Raw genomic sequence first — 20,800 nt, 5'->3', positions numbered from 1 at the left:
AAGGACGTAGAAACTCCAAAACACATTTCTAGCGTTAACTGAACTTCCAAAACAGAGCTACCTAGATCACTTAAATTACACAATTGAAAGCATGTGTATTGTTTGTGTATTTATACACAGACACTCATATATATTCAAATAATTTAAAGAAAACGTTCATTTATCGATAAAACAGGCGGAGCGAGAACACATCCAGGGACTTTTTCGCGTTCTCGGCTTGATGCATACTTTGAATTGGAACAGTACTTGGTCTCCGACTGATGACGTATCACGAGTACACGAGAACGCAAGTACAAACAAGAGAAAGGGCCTATGCTTCAGGTTTAATATGGACAAGTAAATGTGTGTGTATGTGGGGGCCCACTAGTACAAATGTGGTTTAAGTTGACAATAACTGTTTTAGTTGTACCCTGGGGCATTTCAAAGGTGAAAGCCATTCCACTTTAAAGGTATAAGGTTTTATGACTGAAACCAGAGTTAGGACTTAGGAGGCCTGGTGTTTTATTTTGAAAATCTTAATTTATATACCATGCAGTAATTGTTACATTGGGTTTTATTTTTGTTCATTTCATAAGAAAGTAACTGTTTTCAGTTCATTTTTTCCTTTCCCAAATAAATACCTGGTGAAGGATGAATTTTGTGTAAGATACAGTTGTGGTGCTCTTTATTAATCTAATTAGAAGGGATTGGTAGTCATATACAGCAGTACAATGAACCCAGCCCAATCTCACGCTAGCTTTTACCATAGCTTTGTGGGACTGGGCAATTGTTTGCATCGTCTGTCACACCAACCCTCTGCATGTCCTCCTTCACTACATCCACGAACCTCCTCTGTGGCGTTTCTTCTTTGTAACATAAATCTGTAACATATTGTTAAATAGTCTAGTCCAGGGGTCGGCAACCAGCTGTGGCACGGGAAAGGTTAACCAGGGGTTTGCGTGCCAGCTGTGGCACGGGAAAGGTTAACTGTTGGCATGACCATAGCTGGACTGGCCATCAGGTATACCGGGTATTTGCCCGGGCTGATGATTTTTTTTTTTTTTTCTTGGAACGGCATAAACAATGAAAGGTGGTGGATTGGCCAGATGCTGGCCGATGTGTAAAAATAAGTCAGTTGTTTGGTGGCTTCCACAGAGGCCAGTGGGTGGATGAGGGAGTATAAGGGAGGCAGGAGGAGGAGAGACCCGAGGCGGCCGCTGTCGGAGTGTCAGGTGAACTGAACTTCAGGTAAGAAGTTATGACCTGCAGTCCTGCTGGGTCAGATATAAACCAAGTTTAGGTGTAGTTTATTTTCGTTGTGCTGACTTTTTATATTTTACAGTCAGCTACAATAACTCATACTGCATACTAGCTAGCATGACAGAGTTTCTATACAGCTGGGTGGGTGCTATGATGTTACTGATAGTGAACTTTATGTCACGACTGGGGCAGCAGTCGTGTGATGAATAAATGAGGACCCAAGATGCAGACGGTGATGGAGATGCGAGTGGAGGTTTATTTACAGTGAAAATTACAGAAGTGAGGGCAGGACTGAACATAAACCTAAACTGGGCGAAACTAACAAACAAGCCTGGAACATAAGGTCAGCGGGAGAAACTCAGAGATGGCAGATGAGGACGGCAGAACAGGGAGACATAGAGAAACATAGGGAATGAACACAGACGACGCGACGAGGAGCACAGGCAGACACGCAGTATAAATACACACACCAGGTGTAGCACCCCACCCGTGATACTGAGTCTAAATCCACTTACCTCAGTTTGGACCCCCTAGGCGGGGTGTTAGGTTTGTTACAGCCTAGATACCACAACAGACTCCAATTTAGACAATCTCAGGCTCCCTCCCCACCGGAGAGGTGACATTCAATGTCCCAATTGTCAGTCTGGATAGCCGTGACCACCACCCAACACACAATAATGTCATGAAAGCATCATTTTAAAAAGGGCTATGCAAACATGGCCAATAACTTTCATTCTAATGATGTGCAAAATGATTTGGGCACAAAACAAATGTTGCTGTTAGAAAACTTGCAGACTTCACTATATACAGTGTAGACCCTCTAAACTAAGTTTGGGGGATGTGATCTTTCAAGAAATGCAGACCAAACTGTTGTTTGTTTACTTACACAGCATGTGTTGTAGAATTAACTGGAGTCACCAGCAGCAGCATCGTGCAGCCATATCTCAAGTCTAATAACAGAAGACAGGAACAGATCAGTACAGAAACAACTTCCCCAAACCACAGGACAAATAAAACAATAAGTAAAACAGGCTGATCTAAAGTATGATTAATATAAATGTCACTGACAGTTGCTAATATATTGGAAAACCAAAATACTTACTGATGTCTTTCTGTCCAACAACAGGAGTGCTGGTCCCGAGCCTCAAAGACAGTAAGAAGCAAGCAGAGGGAGAAAAAACAGAACATTTTTCAGAAACTGATTTGATCCTTAATGGCTGTGCAATTATTGTAACATAGAGTTTGCTTATGTTGTTAAATAAAGGCTAGATTTGACATTAATAGATGCCACAGATGTTCAAAAGCTGCCACAAAGCATGACAAAAAATGGACGTCTCCAAAAACGTCAGAGCATTTTTGCAAATATGTGATGTCTTGATAAATCGACCAGACACTTGAACTTTACACAGCTACATTCTCGCCTGAAAATATCTTAAAAGTTTATTTTGTGACCTAGAAAAAGTAATACGTTTTTTAGCCGCGCTCCTCCGCCATTGCCGCGCTTACAAGTATGCACAGGCTCCAACAACCGCAGCCGACAAATGCGATCCTCCTTTTCCCCAGACTTTCTGGGTCACAAAATAACCTTTTAAGATATTTTCAGGCGAGAATGTAGCTGTGTAATGCTCAAATACCTACTTAATTTATCAAAACTATCACATATTCTTGCAAAAGTGCTTCACCATTTTCGGAGAGCTCGTTTATCCACCAGCGCGATAGCTGACCGGGCGGTCAAGGCTCGAGGAGCACAGCTAACTCCTGGCGTTCTTTTTTTTTCAACCCCCCTGCACTCTTTTGCTACTCAGGTTAAACATGATATATATAGTTAGTTAGTAGTTAGTTATGGATATGGATTGAAAATACCCCCCACACCACACCCATAACACCCCCGAAGAATTTTTGTCTGGGCTCTTATCTCACTTTTTATTTCAAACAATCCAACAAGAAAATTTCACAGACAGCTTTTATTGTAAGGATTTTACCGGCTGTTGGTGTAATTTTTTAAGTAACATGACGCCAGCGGCAGCCGCAACGCTAGGCTAACACTAACTAGCTAGCAAGATTATAAACCTGGTGCTAAACTAAGAGAAGCCACAAAATCAGTTTGAATAAGAGTAAACATTTACTCACCAAGTCAGTGTATCAGGTAAAGATCCACAGCAATGACAATAATCTCTTGAGCTGACGCTTCTCCAGGTTTGCTCAACATATTCCATAACAAATGCACCATGAACATGCGGACTGATCCGAGAGGGAGGAGGACGCTAGTGACGTGGCATTTTCAAAACACATCTTTCATCCTTCCGCACTGAGAAGCAAAGCTTCCAGCTTACTTAGCTTTTCTAAGTTAAGACAACTCAAATAAATTGAGTTTATCAGCATTTTTGCATAAAAAGTACTGGTAACTTATTTAAATCGAGTTCTAATAACAAATTGTTAAAAATTGAGTTCAGCCTATTTAATATTTTTAATTAAACACAATATTACATTTTACAGTGTACTCTTACTTGTTAAAACACATGCTCCCATCCACTTCTCTTGGTCCAGAAGCTCCATAATCCAAGTGTCCCAACTCAGGTCTGATGGCATTTTTTTCAGTGTGTTGTTTTAACCTCTTGGGAACTTCACTACATTCCTTACTTGATGCAGAAAGAAGAAACGAGTCAGGGATGCATAGCAAGCACAACAGACACCAGCAGCCCAGACCTTTCACCAACTGAAGACATTTGCAGCACCATAAAACATGACAGAGAAGAGCTGGGACTATGTGAAAGGGTGAAGTGCTGCAGTAAAGTTGCAATGGTCCTATCTTTTATACAGTCTATGGTTCACTCTATTAAGATGTGATTATTTCCAAGGTCCATTTAGTTTTAGTTAGCTGAAGCTAAACCAGAAGTTAAAACGAGATGGTGAAAAACATTTTTAGTTAATGTTACGACTGTTGTCGTAATGTTGTCTCATATGTAAATCTGAGTGTGCAGGTGCCTTTCCGTGATTGGTGCATCCATGGGACGGCCCATACAGATTGGCTAATGACCTGGAGACAACATATAAGATGACACCGCCATGGACCTCAACCTGCAGGCTTTGTGTTACCTGTTTCTTTATACAGGAGCTTGTAGGGGTGGACTGCCTTTTTATTTGATTACCCTTTTCTCATGTTTTTCTTAGTTAGGGAGATAAGACATTGTCATTTGGTTTTATTCTTTTCATAAATAAGTTTTGTACATCCTTTAGATACGGTCCTTTTTGTTTGTTGTTTTGGGGTCCACCCCGAAGCTATAGTTCGCTCCTTTCCTTTGTTAGAATTCAATCACTGTGAAAAAAAATCACCATCAAAATTGTACTGGTTGTGTGATGTGCTGCTTGGGGTCAGACAGGGGTGGATCACCCTTATATTATGGTCTGGCCACCCTTAGAAAGGCCATAACACTAACTAAAATGAAAATTAAAACTAGACTTATAACTGGCTGGTGTCCTTACCAGTGACCTTGGGTCTGAACTGTGGGCTCCTCTTTCCAGGTGTTCGTACTGCCTGAGTGGGACCAAGATGTGCTGTCTTGCCTCTTTTGGGTTTTCTGCATGTTTCTGGCTCAACATGCAAGTATCCACTTCTTGACGTTCGCTGTTGGTTGCAGCCACTTGAGGTTTTTGGGCTCATTTGGGTTCTCAACACTGGGTGACTTTGATGGGAGTGAAAGCATCCTCACAACATAAATCACCACACTACCTGCTTTTGTTTCAGATTTTTTCTTTATCCTTGTTAACATGGTTGGGTACTGGGTTTACCTGTAATGCATTTTGTGCTCCAAAAGCTGTTATTTTGTGCAGCTGTGCTCCAAAAGCTGTTAGCATGACCTTTTTTATCATTAGATTGTGCCACACCAGCACCTGAGAGAAAAGCTTTGAGTTTGATTTTGTGTTGTGTTTTGCAGGCACTCAGGAGAATAAGTCATGATGTTTCTTGTGTTTGTCATGTTAGTATCTCAGTGCTTGTCAATCACCAGTCAACAGTGTCACCACTGTGAACAACATCCTTCGACTGTTCTAGCCAAAACCTTCGAGAAGTCCCTGCAGCCGCTTCAAACTCATCACTGAGCTCGATCTCTCTTTTAACACGCTGGAGACAACAATGAAAGACGACTTTCTTTCATATGCTGCTTTGAGGGCTTTGTTCGTGAATAACAACAGAATCAAAACCATCCATGAAGAGACATTTCACCCGCTGATTAATTTGGAGAAACTGGACTTCCACAAACCAGTTGGAGACTTTGTCTTCTGGATGGTTTCAGAACCTGATTTCTCTCCACTATTTCAATCTTTTGGGAAACAAATATACAACACTGGGTCCGGGAAACCTTTTCCTGCCACTGAGGAGCTTGAGACCCTCCATTTTTGAGGAGCTTTCCTTCAGTCTGTCAGTGAAAGGGATTTTGTTGAACCTTGAAACTGCCGTGACCCTGTCCAAAGACCAGCTGGCCACCTGGCCGGGTCAGTCATGGATATTCACAAATACCCCATAGTACTGGTGGAAAAGAAATATCGAGGGAAAATCCATGTTCAGACCATGTTCAGTGTGTCGTGACACTTGCACGATGGAAGAACACACCCACCCCAAACTGTTTTAGACTTAGAGCTTTTTATTGTCATTGTGCAGTTTCTTGCACAGTGAAATTGGGTAAGTGGAGAGCATAGAGCCGCTGTATCTGTGCGCACCACCATCTTGCATTTTTTGCATGTTTGGATATGCGCCGATGGTGTGCGTCCAGTGGTGTCAGCTGGTGAACCAGCTGGTCATTCAAAAAGCACCTTTATGCCCCTCACCATTAATGGAGGTCCCATTTGAGCGCTTTGGCATGGACCTCATTTTATCGATGAGGAAAAAGAAAGTCTTTAGTTCAGCTGTTGTTAACTGGTCTTGACTTTGTTAATTAAACATTGCAAACCTGCCTTCAGTGTGTCCTGTACATGAAGTCATTTAGTACACCACAGCACGGTGACTTTTTTTGAGCTGATGAAGTTCAGCCAAAACAGGAAACTTGCAGCAGGAGACAGCAACTTGTTAAAATGTTATAAAAGGTACAATGAAAGATTTTCACCCTACAGGGTTGATCCAAGGATAAATGTCTAATTTGGTCAAATTTTTATAAGCCATTTCTGGAGAGACTGCAGTGGAAATGTTGTCACTTTTGGACTTTGCTACCTGCAGCTAAACATTTGCAGCTAAATCATTTATTTAAAAGCAGAAGCTGCAACTGATCGAGGGAATATTTGTCTGAAAACTTAAACTGAACTCCAAGGGTACCATTGCTCCAGCTTACCATCTTTACCTGAGTGAATCAGTTTGTTGAACAATCTAAATGATTCAGAAACTTCTGTGACATCAACTTAACTAAGGCTCATTACAAATTTCACAAAACACTGCTGAATACTTTTAATATTTTTTTTATAGTTATTTTTGTTTTGTTGTTATTTTGATTTTAATAAAACAAAATAAAATAAAGAATGAAATCATTTCTTTGTTTTTTTAAATTTAATTATTTACAAATAAATTAATAATAATATTAATAATAACAACAAATTAGTGCTGTCAGCGTAAACGTCATTAGGTAAAATGACGTTAACACTGACAGCACTAATTTGTTGTTCCCAGAGAGCAAGCCAAACACTGGTCAAGAAAAGGACGATCTCTAGTAGATTTTGTTTTAACCTCCTAGGACCTGGTGTCCACATATGTAGACATAACATTTTGGGTTGTCTAGACCAAAATACAAAATTTTGCTCTTCAAAAACCTGATATCCACTTATGAGGGAGGACATTACACTGCCACTGTTCAATCGAAATTTTAAAATGAATGTCCTCATATGTGGATCTCATTCTTTTGAGAAACAAAAAAAAGATAGTCCGAATCTGATGTCTATGTTTTTACATTCATCAGGTCCCAATCAACCCAAATGGCACAGAGAAATTAAAAATGCATGCCATGAAGTTCAGGTCTTAGGAGGTTAAAAATGTCCCTGCTGATGAGACCAGTGAATGTGGGGCGACGGTGGCAAGAAAAAAACTCCCTCCTGGAGGAAGAAATCTTGGGAGGACCAGGCTCTCTGGCAGGACCCTTCCTCCTGAGGGCAATACTTACCTATACTTGTCCTCCAGTGTGCGATGGTGGGCTGGGACGACTGCTTTTCCTTCTCAGCATGACGATGACCTTAACTTCCTTCCTTCCTTCCACTTCCTGTTTCAGAACTGAGAATGAAGACAAAACTGGTTAACAAGGTAACAGGACATTTAAAAATTCTCTCACTTCAGGATGAGATGCTGTGTCTTCTTACGTTTCTCTTGTAAAACAGGATGTAGGCCGACTGCTGCTGTTGCTCACAAACTGCAGATCCAGTTGTGTGGAGCACCTGTGCGTCATTATAGGTGAGCCAGCGATCTGATGTAGAGTGCTGACTCTCCTCAGGATGGACAGAGCTACAGATGTAGTGTCCTGAAATCACATTAAGACAAATGAATCCAACTTCTGGAAGTCAACTGATTCAAGCAAACAGTGATTTTGACTTGGTGCTTCTTAGAACATCAAAAGCTTTTGTGTGTGAGTCCTTCACTGAAAAGTAGCAAGTTTTCATTTTCTGTTTGTCACAAGTCTGTTGTTTTACCTGACTCTGTGCCTCCATAATGACTGATGATGCTGACAAGACTATAACAGCCACCACCCTGAGAAGGAACAAATCCAAAGAGTGTTAGTTTCATAAAGTCTCACATCAGTGCCATAATTAAGCTGATTTGCTGAGGCTACGTCCACACTAATGCGTTTTTCGTTTGAAAACACATCGTTTTCTCTCCGCTTTGACCTCCCTGTCCACACTGAGACGGCGTTTTCCTCAAGGAAAAACACAGCATCTTGAAAACGCTCTCGAAAACGCATACATTTCAAAACGGAGTTGTCCCGTCGCAGTGTGGACACTCGAAAACGCAGACTTTCTAAAACGATGACGCATTTTAGTCATGTGATGCAGTCATGTGAGCAATTAAACAAAGATAAGCCGAGTGCATTATACAGCAGTTGTTTTGATTGCTCTCAACTTTGACAGCCCTAAAAAAGATTAATATCAGTTTGTACATGCTCCGGATAGCTTTTCTTCAAATTCTGTAATTCTCACTCACTTTTGCGCATGCGCAGGACTGGAACGTAGGCGTTTTCGGCCAGTTTCAATGCAGACGCACAACTATTGAAAATGACTGAAAACGCTAGTGTGGACACGGAGTTTTCAACATCTATCCGGGCTAGTGTGGACGTAGCCTGAGACGTTCTGCAGTCTGTTTTTACCTGATTGGATGACACCACCAAGTCCCTCTGCAGCCTGACGGGGTCATCCACCTTCTGAATGTTGTAGGTTTGTGTAAAGCCAAACCTCTTCAGATGCAAGATCAGAACTCTGGCAGAAAAGAAAAAAAAACACAAACAAGGTAGAAAATAAGAAGAATGAGTGTCAAACACAAACAGAAGATGGGAGAAAACGACTGCTCAAATATTGTCTCGAAAAACTCTGATATTTGATGCGCCACAGTTTGCAAACCTGGTCAGTCGATCAATTCTGATGTGACCTTACTCACCTTGGCAGTGTATCAAAAGACGACTTCAGTTCTGAGGCCGTCCCTCCACAATCACAGCGAAATTCTATTTCTTGTCTGAACAACAGCACAGAGAAAACAGGCTTTATGGTAGAAAGAAATCTCAACATATGCACACACACATACACACAAATACTAACAAAAAAGGTGTGTGAAGATCACTGATACGACAACTCTATTGGAATTTGTGATCTTACCTTCAAGTATGTCTCTAACATGTTTATAATAGACCCCTCTGGAACAAGGTCAAGAGACAAACTGGGTGAATTCCTCTTGCTGGGATGATTGGTGACTGCAGCTACACATTTCAGGAGTAACGTAGTTAAAGTAAAGATCAGGTACGTGGAAAAGAAGTATATGAAAATATTGCAACCAGCTCTGCGTTTCTGAAAGACAGGCTTACCTCTTGCATGTCCTCATGTTTTCCATTTTAAAAATGTGATGCTCTTCTACTGGGCAGGTATAACTTTGGCCCAGGAGAGCTGCGTTCCTCTCCAGGTGAGGTGTGAGCCTTTTGACCTCATTGAGGAATAATGTTAGGAATTCATGAGCGTCCTGAAAGAAAAGCAGAGAGATTTAAAACAGTACATCAAAGTCAGAAGGTAAAGCAAAAAACGAAATGTCCAAATAGCTGACGCACTTTCTGTGCACTGCCGGTGTATTCGGGAGCTTGATTGCTGAATGCCTTCTTAAAAGCTCTTAGGTGGTGATCTTTGAGGCCATAATCTGTTGACTCATGACAGTCCCTGACATCAATAAGCCTTCTGTAGAAAGGAAGGGTAAACAGACATTTCTGCTGTTAGATCTCTGTGTTCTTCAGGTTTTTGAAGAAAGTAGAAGGTTGAAGTAGCACACCTTAAGAGCTGAGCTTCTGGATCGGTGCTCCACAAAACCTCCTGACGCCTGATGTCTCTTATGAACTCCTCAATGTTGAGGAGGCTCTGCAGGCAGGAGTTCATGTAGCAGGTGTTTCCGATGTTTGGAAACCTGACACACAAGCGCAACGTTCACAGTATCAGTGTAAAATAATTCATTTTAACCACTTTGACAAAGTGAGCTTTGGTCTTTGTGCACCACGTGTACTCACCCGAAGCGGTCTATAGTCCCAGTTTGACTTTCTATTTTTTTCCCACCGCATGCTACACTGCTCCAAAAAGGTAAAAACACAAACACAAAATTAGGAAAGATGTCAAGATTCTGAGCAGTGTATGTGCATGTATGCATGAGCTTTGAAGTTGAAACATTTTGGAGGACGTCCAAAAGTAGTAAAAAAAGATGTAAATACACAAGGTGGAAGAAAAATGCCAATAAAAGGGAAATAAAACAGCTCCAACTAAACCACTGCTATAAATATCTCCAGCAGCATTAAAGAGTGGCGCATTTCTTTACCTCTGATGAGACGTAGAAGGAATTTCCTTCTCTGCCACGTTTTGTTTGTGTAATTTCTGTTTAGAAACAAGAAAACCAACATCAGTAATGGCATAAAACAAACATCTCTCCATGAAAAGTGTCCAGTTAGAAAATTTTGGTATTATTTCATATTATTTATCACTTTAGTGAGCTGTCAGCTCATGAAGCAGATATATAGGAATATCTTTAAATAAAATCTCTTCAAACTTACCTTTCTGTGAAAAAAAAAAACATTTAAACATCTTTGAACTTAATTTAATGACATGGATGTGCTAAATTGCTCTTAATTCTTCGCATTTAACTGTGATGAGTAAATGCTTGATGACAGTGACTCTTTCCATAAAACATACCTTCCAGAATTTAAAAAGAAACCAGCGACACTTTTTTTGTGTCTTCACAGTGTTGCTCTCTGCCTCTGCATCGCTGTCAGTTTGCTGCAGAGGACGAACAAACATAAGTTTATTAAAAAAGTAAAGTCACTTTAAATTAACAAGTGCAATTTAAAGAGAATGTGCATTTCACATGTTTTGTGTAAAAGCAAACCGAGGAACAGCAGAGGTGTCTCCATTTTCTCTTCTTCTGTTGACCATTTTCAGCAACAGAAGCATCCGGGATGCTGATGAGGACAAAAGTGTAAATGTTATTTTTCAAAGTGGAAATTTTTAACAAGGAGTACATGCTGGAGATTGCAGATAAAAATGAATAACTGTAATGGAACAAAATCATGTATTTTGTACATTTACACTCTACATTTTCAAACGCTAATCTCTGAATCAATATAAATTATAGACAAGACTAGAAGTAGTAAAAAAGATGTAAATACAAAACACCAATAAAAGGGAAATAAAACAGCTCCAACTAAACCACTGCTATAAATATCTCCAGCAGCATTAAAGAGTGGCGCATTTCTTTACCTCTGATGAGACGTAGAAGGAATTTCCTTCTCTGCCACGTTTTGTTTGTGTGATTTCTGTTTAGAAACAAGAAAACCAACATCAGTAATGGCATAAAACAAAGTATATGGTAAGAAAATACAATATCCTTCATTTGGATTCAAAATTCAGTTTTTACAGAAATCATCCAAGAAGCTTCCTTAAAAGTTTCAAAAATGCTTATTTACCATAAGAAAATATTCAGAGAAACGTGCTGCGAGTCTCTTCAAACTTACCTTCGGTGAAAAAGAAGTTTAAACATCTTTGGACTTGATGAGATTGCAGCGAAAATCTCCTCAGCTTTGCAAAAGTTCAACTGAAAACAAGCAGTCAGAGGTTGTATATTTATAAACTTTCAGCATAGAATGTTCATACCCTGAACAGCAAACATCATCATTATGATATATGGGGCTAATTTGCATATTTTGGAATGTATGCTCATTTGAACTGTATGGCACTCGTCTCCAAGCAACTGCTACAAAATACAGGTCAAGTCAAGTGGCTTTTATTGTCATTTTAACCACGTGCAGAGGTACTGTACAGAGTGAAATGAGACAGCGTTCCTCCGAGACCCTGGTGCTATATATGACATAGACGGACAAACCCAGGACTACATAAAGTGCAGTGTGCATAAACTGCAAAAATAAACAAGACAAAACAGTGCAAAACTAGACAGAACAGGACGATACAGACACAAGACAATGGAAATGTGCAAAATGCTGAGTATTGTGCAAAAGTAACTTGGTGTCTGTATGTATGTGTATGAGTGTGAGATACTGCAGATAAGTGCTTGGTAGTGACGTGTGCGAAGGTGTGCCAGTGCAGTCACTGAGTGTTCAGGGGTCTGACGGCTTGTGGGAAGAAACTTTTCCGTAGTTTGGTAGTGAGGGCCCGGATGTTCTGGGACCTCTTTCTAGAAGGCAGCAGGGTGAAGAGTGTGTTTGAAGGCTGTGTGGGGTCCTCCAGCAAGCGGGTGTTATAAGGAGGGGAGAGGGACTCCAATGATCTTCTCAGCTGCTCTCACAATCCGTTATAGAGTACTGCGATCTAATACGCTGCAGTTACCATACCAGACAGTGATGCAGCTACTTAGGATGCTCTTGTTAGTCCCACTGTAAAAGGTGGTGAGAATGGATGGTGGGAGATGGGCTTTCCTCAGCTTCTGCTTGAAGTAGAGATGCTGCTGGGCCTTCTTGGTTATGGAGCTGCTGTTGAGGGAGCAGGAGAGGTTCTCCGCCAGGTGGACACCAAGAAATCTGGTGCTCTTGACGACCTCCACAGAGGATCCATTCATGTTAAGTGGGCAGTGATCCCACTGTGATCTCCTGAAGTCAACAATCTCTTTTGTTTTGTCCACGTTCAGAGACAGGTTGTTGACTCTACACCTCTACAGATGGCCCGCAGTGCAACCCTTCAGCTTCCTAGTAGATTCACCTATATACAAATTTAAAGACCTAGGAGACTTACTTCTCGTCACAGAGTTGTAGCATTCACAAGATTTTCAGAAAACTTGAACTCAAGGTCAAGGTCACTGATATTCAAACTGACCCCAGAACTTTAGTAGATGCACCAATGGTATCAATTCAAAATCCTACGCTTCTCGTTCTCGAATTATTGTCTTGACCAAGCTGAGTATACAATTATGAAACAATCATTTTCCATTTTTATTTCACTATCTGTAACTAAGACAAATAAACAGTATTTGGGACACAAGTCACTATTAAAGTGGTTAGTGAGACTCCACATCTGATAACAGTATAACACACTGCTTATTTATGTAAAATTGTCATCAATAAATGTGTTCAAAACAGAAGCTACACTGGCTTTAGAAGTTTTTGTTAACTCTGACTACCTGTCTGCTCTTACCTGTTTCTTTTGCTCTCTGCTGTCTTCATCCTCCATCCAACTCTACAGCTATTTTTAGGGATGACATGATGAAACTGAAGGGTGTCTGGGCACCGAAAAAGAAAAGAAGAGAGATTGGATTAGGCTGCAGCTGCGTGCCATTCTCTCACTTCAGGATGAGATGCTGTGTCTTCTTACGTTAATCTTGTAAAACAGGATGTAGGCTGAGTGCTGCTGTTCCTCACAAGCTGCAGATCCAGTTGTGTGCAGCACCTGTGCGTCATTATAGGTGAGCCAAGCATCTGATGTAGAGTGTGGACTCTCCTCGGGATGGACAGAATTACAGATGCAGCAGCTGTTTCCGATGTATGGAAACCTGACACACAAACAAAAGTTTACAGTATCAGTGTAAAATAATTCATTTTGTCCAGGTTGAGAAGGTGAGCTTTGGTCCTTGTGCACCACGTGTACTCACCTGAAGCCGTCTGTAGTCTGAATTTTATTTTCCATTATTTATCCACCGCCCAAATGTTTCACTACGCTACTGCAAAAAGGTAAAAACACAAACACACAATTAGACACTGAGCACTGGATGTGCATGTATGCATGAGCTTTGAAGTTTAAACTTTTTTTTATCATCAACAATTTTTATTTATTTCATTTTAAACTTCAATAACAGAGCTTAAGGATAACTACATAAAGAAATAGTTTAAAAAAACAAACAAACAAAACAACAACAAAACACAACACAACAACAACAAAAAACAAAACAAAACAAAGAGAAGTTATTCTATTCTTTCTTCGCACACCAATTCCCACACCACCACTCTGTCATTACTCTTCTGTTCTTCAAGTTACAGAAAGCCAGCTTGTAAAGGGGGACCAAATACAATCATATTGATGCAATTTGTCTAATAAACCATAAGTCACTTTTTCGTAAGACGCCAACTTAGCCATTGTCTTTAGCCACTCTTCATAGGGAGGGGGGGTTCTTTTTCCGCCAATGTCTTAGCAGGACCCGTTTGGCCGTAGTAAGAGCCAAAATAATCCATCTTTTTGTATAACTGGAAAAATCTACATCAGAAAGTTCTGTGGTTATACCAAGTATGGACAGTTTTGGTGAGATACCAAATCTCCTTTTTAAAACACTGAAAATTACCTCCATTATATTTTCCCACCAATCCCGAAGTGCCGAACAGCTCCATAAGATATGTAAAATCAAAGCATTTTGACCATCACATCTCCAACATTCGTCCGTAGAGGCCAGGTTCCATTTATACAATTGTTGCGGTGTTCGATGCCACCTATGGATTATCTTAAGTTGAATAAATCTACTGCCTGTTTCTTTATACATAGTATTAATATTTTGAAAACATGAATCCCATTCAACTGAAGATATGTCCAATGCCATGTCCTGGGCCCAGTAGCCCTTAACTTTAAGGAGAGGGTCAGCTGACCGTTCTTGCAATAAGTGATAAATCTTAGAGGTAATGCCTTTACCCAAGGGTGATCTTGAGAGCAGGACTTCCACAGGGCTGCCCACAGGACAACTCAAGGGGGTTCCCAGCCACTTCGATAATGAACTATGTATTTGGACGTATCTCCAGAATTGATTACGCTGCAACTTATATAACTCTACAATTTTATCAAAGCTTAAAAAACATTTAGTCCCACAGCCAAATAAATCTGATACATTAAGGATGCCTGCTTTACGCCACTGTAACCAGTCAACCGATGTCCCTCCAATTAAAATTCTTTTATTACTCCATAAGGTTGCCGAAGGTGATTTAAGATCCCCATTAGCTACAGGAATACAGCAGGTAGTCCACCTGGGATCCACAGATTTACTCTCTGAGAGTACACCGCTTACAGAGACATAACCTTTCCTTTAGTATGTAAGGATTTAAATAATTAAATAAAGCTAATTTTTTTCGTGATTTTTATATACACATTGCAGTTGTGCTCATTAAAAGCTGGCACTCTTTGTAATAAAGGTCAAATGCATCAATAAAGTGCTATGGGTGAATTAAATTATTGAGACTGACATGTTGACAAACATACTTGCATATCATAACTAGTTAAAGTCAGGGGTGTCATGGTCTTGGTGTGTGGCTGTAAAATTCCGCTGAAGGTTTGGACCTCCCTGGTATCCACCCATGGGCGGGGCCTACAGCCTCCCTCACCTGAAGCTGATTGAGGCAATCAGATTGGAGATTTAAGCTGCTTGCTGACACCGCTTCCTCGCCAGTTCGTCAATTACCCTATGTTGGTAACCAGGCCTCACGCATCATGTAGATGAATCTCAAGTGATCTACTAACCTTGCAATCTTGTGTTCTAGTTACTCCTGGAAATTCCATCACACTGAACCACTCATCTTGGAAATCTGGTTTCAGAATCATCTCCTTGCCTCACCTGCCTGCCCTCCTGCCCTTACACCACCTCGGGACCGTCACCGCTCAGGACAGCTGCCACACACTACCAAACCCACCTGGACCGCACCACCTCTCCCTCAATGCTTCCATCTCCCACCTGCACAGTAAGACGAAGATTTTCATAGCTTCCACCCTCTCCAGAACTCATTGGCTACCGCTCTAACACTGCTCTCCTCTCTTCCAGTACGTACCTAATCACCAGCCAGCTGTCATTGCTTTCTTGGACCTGTCCCCTTGCTTATCCCTCTCCCCTGGCCAAGACCCTCACGCCCCATGTGTCAAGTATTATTGTAAACGTCATTTTTGTGCTAGTTAATAAACCTTTGTTAAACCCTTTCCTCAGCCTCCGCTTTGAGTTTTCTGCACGTGGGTTTGATTTTTGGTACTCGGCCTCCGGCTGTTTTGTGACAAGGGGGATATTTTTCTGGGCCAAGGGAGTCTGAAAAGAATGTCCCAGACTGAGATAATAAGTAGGAAAAAACAGGCTGCAAATTGCTAGCTAATATTTAATACAGCAAGGTTAGCGGGCAAGGTGCTTTTCCCTTCTTTTTTTTTTTTTTTTTTTCTTTTTTTTTTCTTTTTTTTTTTTTTTCTTCATGAAAAGGAGCAGATAAGAGACGAGGTCAGGCGTGAATGATGTGTGGGAGAAGATCCAGTCAGGGACGGCAGGATCGGCTGCGTCGTTTCCCAAAGAAGATCAGTCATAATTGTTTTTGTGCGGTAGAAAAATGTAATGCCCACTTACAGGGTCATCCTTTTTGTTAAGCACATTGTTGGTTCACATTGAGGTCCAGCATGCTGAAAATTCTAATTTCAACTGCTGAAATCAATTAAATCTTTTAAAAGATAGTCACTCTCATGTACTTAAGGGGAAAAAAAAAATAAACACGTAACTAGTATGAAACACTTTTCTGCACTCACCTTTGGTTGCTGTTTTAAGAAATTCATTGCTGCTTCTTTTTTCTTTTTTTTTTTTTTCTTTTTTTTTTTTGTGTCCCGTTTGGATCTATAGCCATCAGAATTGTTGTCTTAAGGCCAAGAAAGATGCCAAGCGGATTTATTTTACCAAGTGGATCGTCATGGCCTTGCCATATTGGTCCATTTGATTGACCTTTATTATAATTATGAATTTATTTTATTTTCAGTTGCTACAAACGGGACAGACATGACTGGAGGATAGGACAGGGAGAAAGAATGAAAGAAAGAGAGGGAGAGAAAGAAAACCAAATGGGAGAAGAGACGGTGAGAAGGGGGGAAAAAAAAAAAAAAAAAAAAAAAAAAAAAAAAGAACAAAACTCCTGGGTCACCTGTATGGAGAAAAAAAAACAGAAGAGAAAGCAAACAACAAAGAGCAACATAATAAATAAAAAAAACGGCACCATCACAATAAACTAGTTAGCAGTAGATATCAGTAGATACTAAATAATAAACGATATTGTGCAGCACGCAAGATAGACAGCGCACAATGTGCTTTGAGGCAGCAGCCAAGAAAGCTGTAGTCCGCGTCTGTGAATACCCGTGTGTACACCTGTGTGCATACCTGTGTGGATCAGCATGCTTGCATTCCAAAGGTTTCTCCATGTAACGATCTGCTAGGGAGTGTGGGGAGCCACAGCCCCGTCCTCCAGGGCATGAGCAGGTATGGAGGAGATCAAGACTCCAGACATCCAGAGGCCCCCAGAACACAAGAGACCAAGGAAGACCAACAGAGGGGCAGCCGCGCCACTGTCCCAGTAAGAGCTGAGGAGAGTCCCAGATGAGGGCTCACTCAGCAGCCGCGGAGCAGAAGCCAGGGGGAGTTGCAGTGACGCGCCCGTGAGCTCCGCCGGCCAGCCAGCTGTGCCTGAGTGACCGAGCCCCAGGCCGAGAGGCCGGGGGCACCCCACCTCCGGAGTGGCCCGAGCGAGCCCCAGGCTCCAGGCCCCGATAAGCGGCCGCCAAGGAGTGAGCCGGTGTGTACCCGGACACCCACCCCCAGACACAAAGAACCACCAACGCACCGACACCTGAGGGAGTCCGCCACTGGCAGGGGAAGTAGTGGTGGGTGGAGATAGGCCTCCAAACCTTGGAGGGCCTGAGATGTCCCCAGAGAGGTGGCGTCTGATACCCAACCTGACATATAGACACAGACATACAGGCACACACAGACACAAACATCCATTCCCACCCTCATGCTCTCATATGCACTTATTCCACACTCAACCAACATGGAGACAGACATAAAGAGACGCTGTACACACGGTCACACTCCCCAAGCGTACTCTACGAACCGGGTCTAGGTACCCTTGCCCCTGGAGGGGGGAACTGCACCCAGACCCAGGTGGTGTTACCCTTTTCCCTGCGGTGGGGAGAGGCAGACCGCCCCGACTCCGCAGCAGCAGGGAGGCCCCACACTCCAGACCGCAGTCGGACGGCCAACTCCTCCTCCTAGCCCCCCCGCTCCAGCAGGCCGCAGAGAACGGGGGTGAGAGAAGACTCCAAACCTCCCTCCACCCGCTCATTGTAGTGTTGATGCATGTGTGTTCTAAGGTGCAATTAAAACCCAGGAGGGCATGGAGCTACCTGCCAGAGAGCAGCAGGTAAGCGCATAGTCCCTCCTGCTAGCCCTCAATGTCTACGTGTATTCAAAATTGAGAGGTGGGCAACGACGCCAGGGGTGGGGTGTACACCACTTCTTCAAAGTGGTCCAGATGTGTCTCTGTGATATTGTCACCCTTCTTATTGTACACCGCCATTGGGAGAACCATGAAACCTTTGTTGGCCAATAGACTGGGTCTTGCCTCAGATATGAAAGTGGGAATATCAAACAAAGCAGGAAAAGGACCTTTTTCTGGAAGAAAGGAAAAAAAGGTTCTCGTCAGCAGCAAAGGTTTCATTTCTGAGATGAAGGAAACAATGCTGATTTATAAGCTAGTTAACGTTAACTAAACTAAAATGAAGATAGAAAGCTAGGAACCACCTCCAGTGGAGGAGTGAACAAGACTCAACGGATGTTCCCTTCATTGACGGAGATCCTGGTGACCCCATCTCTCATCAGAAGCCTCTCATTTGTCATCTCTGCCAGTAATCTGCCCTCCTCTTCATTCACAGAAAACTTCACCACCTGGGGGTTTATGGCATTTGTCTTTAGATATATTTTGTGCATGGTATGTGGCCTCATGGAACACAGCAGACCCATGGGTTCTACTCCAACGTAGCTCCCACCTAGCGAGGGGTCTCTTTTCAGGTCGACCTCCCCACTGCCATCAGCCCTGTAGGTGGCTGAGGAGCTGAACACTGCTCCCTTGTCATCAGTTAATTTGGCTCTCATGTTGACAACCTGCCTTGGCCTCAGCCCGGCCACCTTCACCTGAATGGGCTCATCAAACATACATTTGATGCTTGGCAGCAGCTTCAGTCTCACTTGAGAGGACATCTTTTCTGAAAAAGAGAAAAAGATTGGACTTTATGAATGTAAGATAAAAAGTCCCCTTACACAATACTTTTTCTAAGAAGATTCAGAGACAGATTGATTCATATTACATATTGTTTTATGTTTTCAGACAAACAGAGAGACAGATAAAGACTGAAGGGTGCCATTGCTACCATGCAGTGTTTAAAATAATCCACTGTCCCAGTTTGTGCTCAGTGTGCATGAAATGCTTTACACCAAACTCCACTCAAAAAATTTGCCAATTTAAATACGTATGATTAGCAAGCAAGCAACCACACTATAAGTGCCCACTGTTAATTCAACAAGCTGTTAATATTAGATCCATTTCAGACAGTGGCAGTAATATTTTACACTGGGCAGCAAATCAGCACAGCAGGATCTTTCAGAGTGAGACAGAAACTCTGTGTCCTATTTTTTTTAATTTTTAATAGCTCTTGCACAGCCACTGTTAATGTGATACCTTTGCACCAGATACCCTCCCATGCACCCATCAGTAAAGACTTCTTTTATAAAGTATGAAGTACTCAGATACAGCTTTCTGTACTCCGACTCCGGGCTAGCCTTTAGCCTCGGCAGTCGTAGCTGGAAACACAGTTTTACACGGTGGTGCGACCGTTGAAACAAAAAGTCACTTCACCCACAATCTGTTGCGAAGCTCTCACACGGTTAGCTTTCTAGTCATACACTCTTTTGTGCTAGTTAACCTCAGTAAAACTAGCTGAGTCTCTCACTTTGGTTCAGCTAACCTCGTGCATCTCTCCCTGCCGTTCTCTTCTCCTCCTCCATTGCAATAGATACACATGTCCCGTACACCTTCACGGGCCTCCAGAAAATTATAACTCTGAACAATATTTTAACCCTTGTGCTCCCCTTTGGGGCAGCTCCGGACCCCGGGGGTCCCAGAGTACCCCTGCGCATTTCAGGGTTGGCTCCTGCGCCCCGTACACCCACGTTTCCCTCCCTGAATGCCACTCCCGTTTCAATTTTTCTCCTAGTTTCAGGCAGGCTCTATCATGTTGTCCATGGGAGGCCGCTGTTAAGTGGCATACTGTTAATTGCACGGGTAATCTCCTCCACTGTAATTGGAGCATCTATAATCTGCTGGTCAGTAGTAGAAAGCTGTGGCAGGTTTAAATCAGTAAAGAATGCTTCGAATTTTTGTTCATCTAAACTCCCTTGTGTAGAATAAAGATTATTGTAAAAGGCCCTGAATCCATCATTTATATGTCTAATAGAAGTTGAAATAACCCCATCTGATTGTTGTATGCCTGGGATATGGTTCATACTGTCTTTCTGTTTAAGACGGTATGCTAATAAACGACTCGGCTTTTCTCCCATTTCCCAATATGCTTGATTAATGCGAAATAAAGCGTATTCTGCCTTTCTGTTGTACAGTACATTCAACTTATATTTAACTTTAACAATTTTATTCAACGTAACTCTGTCTTTTGTATGGGAATGTACTGCCTCAAGTGCCTTTAATTTGGCTTCTAACGTAATGATATTCTTGTTAGCTGCCTTCTTTTTAAAGGAAGCGTAAGAAATTGTCCTCCCTCTTAAGTATGCCTTCATAGCATCCCACCAAATAGCCAATGAAGTGTCCTCTCGATTATTTGTCTGTTTGTAAAATTGTATTTCATCTCTTATCAATTTAATAAACCCAGAGTCTTTAATTAAGGACACATTTAAATGCCATCTGCGGCTTTGAGGAATCTGTAAAATATTTCCAAGACATAGAAAAATTGGCACATGGTCCGAGAATACTATATTACCAATACTCGAATCTATAGAGTTATTCACTAAGGCTTCAGAAATAAGAAAGTAGTCGATTCTAGTATAAACATTATGAGGCGGAGAGTAAAAGGAATATTC

General features: G+C 41.8%; 1 protein-coding gene and 1 long non-coding RNA gene across 3 annotated transcripts; both read right to left on the bottom strand.

Annotated features, from left to right (window-relative positions):
- Window positions 1–11,449: 11,449 nt before the first annotated feature.
- Window positions 11,450–16,455, bottom strand: LOC120722947. 2 transcript variants are annotated; one of them, XR_005693647.1, is made up of 5 exons: window positions 16,417–16,455; window positions 13,538–13,606; window positions 13,261–13,438; window positions 13,084–13,168; window positions 11,450–11,533 (listed from the first exon to the last, which is right to left on the bottom strand). It is a non-coding gene; the product is annotated as an uncharacterized LOC120722947 (long non-coding RNA). The 2 variants fall into 2 exon arrangements; XR_005693646.1 differs by lacking the exon at window positions 16,417–16,455 and having other exon boundaries at window positions 13,538–14,946.
- A 2,005-nt stretch (window positions 16,456–18,460) lies between these two features.
- Window positions 18,461–19,751, bottom strand: LOC120722651 (acyl-coenzyme A thioesterase 1-like). The gene is made up of 2 exons (XM_040013710.1): window positions 19,675–19,751; window positions 18,461–18,915 (listed from the first exon to the last, which is right to left on the bottom strand). The coding sequence occupies exons 1-2, from the start codon at window positions 19,712–19,714 to the stop codon at window positions 18,479–18,481; spliced, it is 477 nt and encodes a 158-aa protein (XP_039869644.1). The 5' UTR covers window positions 19,715–19,751; the 3' UTR covers window positions 18,461–18,478.
- Between the last annotated feature and the right edge of the window lie 1,049 nt (window positions 19,752–20,800).

The sequence above is a fragment of the Simochromis diagramma genome, unplaced genomic scaffold (genome assembly GCF_900408965.1).
Source record: "Simochromis diagramma unplaced genomic scaffold, fSimDia1.1 OVJJ01000205.1, whole genome shotgun sequence".
Lineage (NCBI taxonomy): Eukaryota > Metazoa > Chordata > Actinopteri > Cichliformes > Cichlidae > Simochromis > Simochromis diagramma.
This window is presented reverse-complemented; position numbering and strand designations above follow the sequence as displayed.

What these genes read in the sequence shown, in the direction of transcription:
- LOC120722651 (XM_040013710.1), bottom strand. Translation starts at nt 19,714, where the DNA reads ATGGAGGAGGAGAAGAGAACGGCAGGGAGAGATGCACGAG. An exon ending in GGCAGGGAGAGATGCACGAG is followed by an intron (nt 18,916 to 19,674) that starts GTTAGCTGAACC and finishes TCTCTTTTTCAG; the next exon opens with AAAAGATGTCCTCTCAAGTG.